Below are 9,440 nucleotides of genomic sequence, written 5' to 3'. Positions count from 1 at the left end.
AATGTTATATAGAGTCTAGAACTACACCTCCTGAATGTTATATAGAGTCTGGAACTACACCTCCTGAATGTTATATTCACCTGTTTCCTAGGCTGTGTGTTTTCCACTTCCTGTCGATTTGATCCAATGATATCCAATGAAACTGGTCAGATGACCAATGATATCCAATGAAATCGACAGGAAGTGGAAAACACACAGCCTAGGAAACAGGTGAATAGAGTCTGGAATTACATCTCCCGAAATCCAAGACAGGAAGCTGTCATCTGTTCGTCATTTCTATTCACGAAAAAATATCTTTACATATTTTTTAAATTTCTATCTCTGCTAAGCAGCCAGTTATATTATGCTTAGATGATTTAGATATATATATTCAGATACATTTGCGCGAAATGGAAGCGGGGAGGAGGCATCACATCCACTTTATTGTGCTTTAAATTGATCCTTTTCAGAGCTTCTGTTGCTCCAGACTGTATGACAGACAGACAGACAGACTGTATGACAGACAGACAGACTGTATGACAGACAGACAGACAGACAGACAGACAGACAGACAGACAGACTGTATGACAGACAGACTGTATGACAGACAGACAGACAGACAGACAGACAGACAGAAGCATTTGAACATAGTGGGAGGCAATAGTCTGGCTCGCTAGAATAGACAACATAGGACTTAATTTGGATGAAAAATGATGTAGTGGAGTAGAAGTAAAAGTACTGAAAATTGGAAATACTCCAAGTACAGTACTTAAGTAAGCGTACTTAGGTACTTTACACCACTGGTAATAATGTCTTCCCTGCTCCTCTGTGGGATGTGTAACTCTGTCTACAGTCTGTCGACACCGTCCCGTCCAGTGCTGCTGTATGTCCGGTTGGGCTGGTGGGACGCTCATTCTGTCCACAGGCTTCCTGTCCTCAGCTCCCACGGTACGCCCCGCCCCGCTTGTTGCCTAGCAACATGGTCGGCCCATCGGCCCTTTTCCCTGCTCGTTGCCCCGACTCCAGACTCACGTCCACATGGGTTATATAGGGTTAAGATTAGGATTATAGCTCTCTCTACACCAAACCTCTAAGCAGAAAATAGACCATCTTCCATGGGTTCAATATTTATATTACACACACACACACACACACACACACACACACACACACACACACACACACACACACACACACACACACACACACACACACACACACACACACACACACACACACACTTTAGCATTCACTTAAAAAGAAAAGCAAAAGCAAAAATAGACGATGTACAAGCTCAGTGGTGCGTTGTGAGCTTTAAAATATGAGCTAGACTCTCCTTGCTGGAGAGAGTAGCTCTTTAAAAGGAAGTGTCACCTTCCTAGCTCCTAACTCCTAACTCCTAGCTCCTAAGTCCTAGCTAACTCCTAACTCCTAGCTCCATGTCATCATAAATGAAGCAGCTTTATCATAGAGAAACCTTGTATCTTCATGTTTCAACAGTTAAAGCCCTACTTGGTGTAGCAACAGTGTCGCTCAAAACGCAACAAGAGCCGATCTACAAGTCAACTCAAAGTTTATTTATAAAGAACATTTAAAATGACAGAAGCCATGAACCAAAGTGCTGCACAGATTCAACAACAGCAAAACACAACACAATGTAACACACCACAATAAACACTACACAATAAAACACAACACAATATAACACACCACAATATAACACACCACAATAAAACACAACACAATAAACACTACACAATAAAACACAACACAATAAACACTACACAATAAAACACAACACAATAAACACTACACAATAAAACACAACACAATAAACACTACACAATAAAACACAACACAATACACACTACACAATAAACACATGGTAGAAAACACAATGAAAATGCAAAATAAGAGAAAAAAATCACACCCTGTGTGAAGTGGGCGGTGTCTTGCTAGCTAATCACAATACTGAATGGAGTCAACCAATCATGTACAAAAGATAAATACATTTATTGAAACACTCTTTATGATGGACGAAACCATAACTCGAAAAAAACAGTTTTCGTTTTTTTCGAGTTATGGTTGCTTATATAGGGCTATGCACATGTGTCATGTGACACTGGCCAATCACAGTCCTGAATAGACTGTGATTGGCCAATCACAGCGCAGGATAATTCTACAAATTTCCTGGGCCCAGATCTCAGCGCAGGAAAATGTACATTTTTCCAAATCTCACTTATAGGGGCGGTTTCACCGCCCAAAAATCACACCCTGTGTGAAGTGGGCGGTGTCTTGCTAGCTAATCACAATACTGAATGGAGTCAACCAATCATGTACAAAAGATAAATACATTTATTGAAACACTCTTTATGATGGACAAAACCATAACTTGAAAAAAACAAATATTTGGTTTTTTTCAAGTTATGGTTACTTATATAGGGCTATGCACATGTGTCATGTGACACTGGCCAATCACAGTCCCGAATAGACTGTGATTGGCCAATCACAGCGCAGGATAATTCTACAAATTTCCTGGGCCCAGATCACAGCGCAGGAAAATGTACATTTTTCCAAATCTCACTTATAGGGGCGGTTTCACCGCCCAAAAAGGAAAGCAGCACACAACAACAGTAGCAGTGAGCAAGGTCAAAGGTCGTAGGGTGCCTGCTTGTCTCAGCTGTGCTCAAAGGTCAGAGGAAAGTAAAGTATGTCTTCAATAGTGATTTAAACGTGTTTATAGACTGAGCCTAACATCACCACACAGTTCTGGAAGAAAATGAACAAACCAACATTGAAAGTAAAAGTGGTTCATTCTGTCTGTGGATTTTATAAACATAGAACCAGTGAAAAGTATTAACGAGAGCTCGTTGTGACTAAATCATAACTACATTGGATCTATTGGAACACATGCAGCTTCTTTTTGACATTTTCGGAAAAGTGATTTTTTTTTCTCCACCCGACTGCGACTATAATACGCACTATAGAATCTGTACAGAATGTATGTGTATGTGTATGTTGGTCCGTGGCATATCTCCAGAACATATCTGCACAGCATACCTCCACAACATACCTCCAGAAACTGGCAGTGTGTGGACCTGAGGGAGGGGTCAGTCTGTCTGTCTGTCTGTGTGTGTCCCTTTTCATGTCCATATATGGAGATTCCTGATGACATCAAATATGATGTCATACTACTGATGTCATAGACTGGCTTCCAAGCACTGTGGTAATGAGTACTGCACTAAGTAATCTGATCACGGGTACAACCGGAGGGGCATGTGTTCAAACGAGCAATATTGTTCCCAACGGACATCGTTCCCAGTAAATAGTGTTCGACTGTACTTGTGCTGTTTGTATTTCTGTCTGTAAAGTATTCAATCAAAACAGTCCCCACGGGCATGGTTCCCAACGGGCATGGTTCAGAACCAACGGGCATGGTTCAGAACCAACGGGCATGGTTCAGAATGGCCATGGTTCCCAGTAACTAGTGTATACAAACAGAGTGTTATATTCTGTTCAATCTGAGAACCCATTCGGTCAAAAAGGAAAAAGAAAGGAAAATATATTTTTTTTGTGTAGAAACAGCATCTCTGTTTGGCTCCTCCCCTTCTCTTACTTAGTCCACTTCCTCCCGGATGCTTCTGTGTTTTATTCCTACTAACAACAACACTACATGTTTAACACATTAACCGCCGGGAATTAATGTATTAATTAATCAACCACTGCCAGCCTTTTTATTAATCTCTCGAGACCCACAGAAACATTGTAACCGTGATCTTGCGTTCTTTAGTTATCGGCAGTAGAACATAGCTCGTCTACGCAATCTGAGAAAATAAATCAGAGATAAATGTATTTTTATAAATCTGATGACGTTAGACCGGACGGGCTGGATTTATTTTTAGATCAGGTGATTTCCGGGTGCATTCTTCTTCAGGAGTCCTAGGATCACGGTGACACGTTGCAGAAGAGCGCCCTCTATCTGACATCACTGACATCACCAAATGATGTCAATGGCAGTCAATGTGTTAATCCATTAAGACTATCCATTAAGGCTATTCAAAAATAGCAGATCTACAAGCTCATAGCGCGGCACCGAGTGCCGCGCTATGAGCTTGTAGATCTGCAATTTTTTGAAAGATCTTGAAAATGTGTGCAAATCTTTGAATATATATTTTTTTTATCGAACATTTTTAACTCTAATCTTTGCTTCTGGGGGGATTCTACAAATGTCTTCTAAATCATTTGTTTGAAAAAACGTACTTTGCTATAAATCAGTGGTTCTCAAACTTTTCCCACGTCAAGGACCCCCAAAATGATACGTATTTGCCCGCGGACCCCCATCTCAAAATATGTTGTTCCAGGGACCCCCATCTCAAAATATGTTGTTCCAGGGACCCCCCAGAGGAAAAGATTTGAGTTACAAATGTTCGCTTTAAAAATATATATATTCAAAGATTTGCACAATTATTGTCACGATTTTTTTTTTTTATAGCAGATCTACAAGCTCGTAGCGCGGCACTCGTAGCGCCGCGCTACGAGCTTGTAGATCTGCTGTTTTTGAACAGCCCAAAGACTATATTCTGTTGGACATGATCCTGGTGTTCAGTCTCCTGAAGAAAGACTTGCTCTTGGACAACTTCAGCCTCTTCCTCCCGTCCTTGGCCTTGTCCTTCCTGCGATAGACCCCGCCCCCGTCCTGGTGGTCCTCCTCCTCGCCCTCCCCCAGCCAGGGGCCCCAGGCCCCCCCGTTCAGGTCGGGGTGGGCGCGGGGGTCCTCCCGCGGGTATCGGACCGGCACGGCGGTGCGGTTGTAGTAGAGCAGGCGTCCCAGCAGCAGTTTGACCACGTCGGGGCGCCGCGCCGCCAGGTCGTGGCGCTCGTAGGGGTCCGCCGACACGTTGAACAGCCACAGGGACTGCAGGGACTGCTGGGTGTGGCGCTCCAGGTTCCACCAGGAGCCCGGGAACCCCGGCAGGGTCTGGGGAGGGGTCCAGTCCCCGTAGCCGGGGTCTCCTGTGGGGGTCCACAGTATAGAGACAATTTAGGCATTTTAGCATTCACACCGCCTCGCAGGTCGTGAGCTTGTAGATCGGCTATTTTCACAATTCTTGCCTCTTTCTTAGGTCATATTTGACAATTTGGAAATTATTATTATATATTTTAGAGGTATTGAATTGTCACTTTATAAATGTACAGATACCCTGTATACACTCACTGTATACTGTATGTTGCTCTGTTTACTGTTGAGTGAGAAAACAATGTTGCACATTCATCTAATCCAGGGGTCTTCAACAGGAGGGTCCGGGACCCCTAGGGGGTCCTCAGAGTTACTACAGGGGGGGCCGCCAAATCTTTGTGATTTTTACATTAACCCCTTCAACCAAGCATCCCTATTCTGAGGAAAGCTTTAGCCAAAAATAGCAGATCTACAAGCGCACAACGCCTCGCAGCGCGAGGCGTTGTGCGCTTGTAGATCTGCTATTTTTCGCCAAAGAGGTCTGGTGTAGGGGGGGGGGAAAAGAGCAGACCAAGTACAGAGTGGGTCAAGTTTACTTAGTATGGGCGGTTTATGTGGTTGAAAGTCTGAAAGCACACATTAACATGAATCCAACACTGATGACAGCGCTGTCAAACAAGTCTATGAAGCTATCTATGAAATCTATGAAAAGATTATATTCTATACAATATATAATGGGGGGTCCCTGCTTTATCTCGCTCTCAGCCAAGGGGTCCTTGGCCTGAAAACGTTGAAGACCCTTGATCTAATCATCTGGGGACAACCCCCCCCCCCCCTCCCCCCCACCTACAGGTTGAGAATCAATCAATCAATCAATAGAAGAATGTTTATCCAGAGTGACTTACAGTAAACAAGGTAAACACATACATAGAGACAGAGAGACAGTGTAGTGTCTCAGTAAACTATGATCACAGGTAAACTATATGAACCCCAGAGCCCAGGTCCACTTGCAGCGTTGATTTCGACATACATTTTTGGTTTAGTCTTTTGAATAAAATTCCATTCAGTTTTAGTCACATTTTAGTCATCTCAAATGTTTTCGTTTTAGTCTACTTTTAGTTTTAGTTGACTAAATATCAGTTGATTTAGTCGACTAAAATGTATACAGACGGCCGGGCCGTGATGGTGTCATAATGCCCGATTTATACTGCCTAAAATAGCAGATCTATATTCGCTATTTTCGGAGCGCGACAAAGTCGATGTATACAGTACATAGGGGTTCAAGTGATTTAAACAGATTTTGATGCTATATTAACACATTCGGCTGAGGACCCCTGGAACCCCCTCAAGGACCCCCATGTGGGAGTAAATTGCGAAGTGACCCCCGCGTTGGTGTGTTTTGGAAACTCCTTAGGTCAGGTTTCAGCTAAACTAGGAGTACATTGGTAGCACTTTCCTGGAGCACTTTGTGGGGTCCCACTGAAAATAGCCGATCTACAAGCTCACAACGCCTCGCAATTTTCACAATATCTATCTGTTGAGGCATCTAAATGTAACGCCTCAACTCCTACATTCCAAGTGCTTGTCAGGGTGGGGGGTCCCCAGTTCAAATATGATTATTTTGGGGGGGGTCCCCAGTTCAAATATGATTATTTTAGGGGGTCCCTGCAGTTCAAATATGATTATTTTGGGGGGTCAGGGTCTGAAAAGGTTGAGAACCACAGGTTCTAGGTTCTCTGCCCCTCGTGGACCCCCAGAACAGACCAGAGAACGTACCAGTGAGCAGCTTCCAGTCTCCGTGCCGTATGGCCGCCTGCACGGCCGTGTTCCAGATGCCGTGTCCGCTCTGCAGGGAGCCGCCCCGGGCCGGGTTGTACAGAGGGTCGATGTTGTGAAGGATCTCCAGGCGGGGGGACTCCGTGCCCTCGCTGATGGCCCCCCACACGTCATACCCGTCCAGACCCGGACCCTCCCCCTCCTCCTCCGTCACGTTGCCCCCCGCCAGCCCCACCAGGGTGGGGTACCAGTCAGTGATGTGGACCAGGGCCTTGCTCACCCTCCTCTTCCTCCTCAGCAGGGGGCTGTGGACGAAGCCCAGCCCCCTCACCCCGCCCTCCCAGTAGGTGCCTTTAAAAAAACAAAACATTTAATGTATAAATAATGTATAAAGCAATACAGAGTAAACACATTGAAATAAAAAATGACATAAAACTAAACTAAATGAAGGCCCTCATGCCTTCAGTTGACGATGAATTGTCAAACTAATAATTGCAGATTAACAATTGAATGGCATTGAACATTGGAACACTATGAATACAAATTACATTTCTGTTTGCCTTTTAGGTTTCATAATCAAGAATTGCAGATATGACAAAAAAATGAAATACAAAGAAATGACTGACATATTTAATTATTTTATGCTTCTTTTAAAAGGTTGAATCTATACACAACTATAAAGAGTTTGAAAACACACAAAGGAGCTGGAAGTAGTGCAGATACATGCCTTGATAAAAAGGAAGGTTTTTGAAAAACATCAAGGGCCTGTGGTACACCCAGGTGGTCAAGGAGGGTATTGCACAGCCCAGGAGCCCCAGAGCATACATGGGCAACTGGCGGCCCGGGGCCCACATGCGGCCCCCACCTTCACTTAATGTGACCCACAGGTTAATATCAGAATTCTGATATATTATTGATTGATTGTTACAATTCCAAACATGCAAACATGACCCACTTTAATTACTACTATTTTAGTAGCTTAAAGGGATAGTTCACCCAAATTAATCACCCCACAGAGACTTGAATTCATCAGTCATCAAATTATTGGCTTAGCAATGAGACAAAAACAAAAATAACTAGAAAATGTGCTCCTCGGAGCACAAGTCTCCGCCAGCAGACCTGTGCTATTTTAATCAAATGAAATCACTTACCCGATCTTTAACCATAGTTCTCTAGGAATGTTCTAATTCTTACTTAAAATAGAACATGTTACTATATCATAGCAATTATATTATCATAACAATAACTAATGAGCTACAGTAGGGTAAAAGATATATCTTTCAGTTAAACAAAAAGTTATTTGTTAAAAGGTGAATGTTAAAGTAATTGATGTACCCCTGAGATGAGGAACAATGTCAGAGACATTGATGTTGGTTGTCAACATGACTCTGGCCCCAACTGCTACAGACACGACCTCCCGTAAGCCTCCTGTATGCGATGGGTTGCTTGATAGTGTAACATTAACTAGTCCTGTCTTACAATCTTTTTGTGAATAAATTGCGGTGATGTTGGATATTTCTGTTGGCAACTTTATTAGCTTTTCGCCATTGTGTGAATCTGTGGCTGCATTTGTTCTGAAGACATGCAATGCGTCACTTGGGTATGAGGGATCTGTTTTAGAGACGATTCTGGTGTGTAGCAGTGCAATGTCTTCTGCACAGCATGTGTTTGTACGAACTCTCATAAGCAGTTCTGCAAAGGGTTGGTCATCTTTCTGGCGCATCGTTTCTGTTTGTTCAAATAGTTGGAAGTTTTCTTTCCACAATGAACCATGTAGTCTGACATAGGCATCAGAAGGGGTATCGAATACTTGTTTTGCCATGACTGGTGGTAGTTGGTACAGGTCACCGACTGCAAGGATACTGACATTGCCAAAACGGGACTCTGAGCTGTGTATGCCTGTGATGTCTTGAAGGCGTTTGTGAATGTGATGTAGAAGAACCATGGAAACTTCGTCAATGATTAGCAGTTTTAGCTTCCCCAGCTGTGAGCGCAATGTATTTAATGCGTCCTGTTGTTAATTGTGCATTGTGTGATCTCAGCCTCTCCTGTCTAAGCTATTTATATATTTATATTACATATTGTGATGTCATGTGAAACTGACCAATGTTAGGTGTTCTCAGAGGGACACACGCACGGACGGACGGGTGATTTGTACTGGAAGGTACTGTTCCAATCAAGACTGATTGATCCTGTCTTACCTCACTTCAAAAACATAAATGGCTTTTTGAAGTGACACACCTATTTATAGGATTTAATTTCGTCATGCGTCCCTCTAGCCAATCAAAAGCATTGGTGTCAACATATTGACACGTGTCACGTGGAGCTTGACCAATGTTAGCTTGGCTAGGAGGGAGGTGAACACACGGAGGGACGAAGCGAAAACATACTCTCCGCCTCCGGCGGAGACAATAACGTCTCCATGGGGTGACTAATCGATAGGAAAAAAGTCATTTTGGGGGTGAACTATCCCTTTAATGTATTAAAATTCTATTGTCTTTTTTAATGTATTTGTATTTAAGTTCATAAAGTAGTTCATAAAGTAGTTCATAAAGTAGTTCATAAAGTAGTTCATAAAGTAGTTCATAAAGTAGTTCATAAAGTAGTTCATAAAGTAGTTAAAGTTCATCATAAGTATAACTAAATGCATTTGAAATTAAATAAAAATTTTACTTTTCAGGATTCCAGTTCAAAAATAGCACAAATAGCCGATCTACAAGCTCAAAGT

The 9,440-nt window shown here is 42.8% G+C and overlaps 1 protein-coding gene across 1 annotated transcript in view; it reads right to left on the bottom strand.

Moving 5' to 3' along the window:
- Positions 1-4,552: 4,552 nt before the first annotated feature.
- LOC308076492 (arylsulfatase I-like) overlaps positions 4,553-9,440 on the bottom strand; it is a gene marked incomplete at its 3' end in the record, with an annotated part of 13,265 nt that continues 8,377 nt past the window's right edge. The window contains exons 6-7 of the mRNA XM_080416815.1: positions 6,713-7,063; positions 4,553-4,992 (exon numbers count right to left, since the gene is read on the bottom strand). Coding sequence (XP_080272941.1) covers positions 4,553-4,992; positions 6,713-7,063 — 791 coding nt within the window. The remainder of the gene's footprint in view (positions 4,993-6,712; positions 7,064-9,440) is intronic.

Source organism: Gymnoscopelus braueri (assembly GCF_963280865.1).
Source record: "Gymnoscopelus braueri genome assembly, chromosome: 20".
NCBI classification, from domain to species: Eukaryota; Metazoa; Chordata; class Actinopteri; order Myctophiformes; family Myctophidae; genus Gymnoscopelus; species Gymnoscopelus braueri.
The sequence above is the reverse complement of the archived record's forward strand: the minus strand, read 5'-3'. Positions and strand labels throughout refer to the sequence as shown.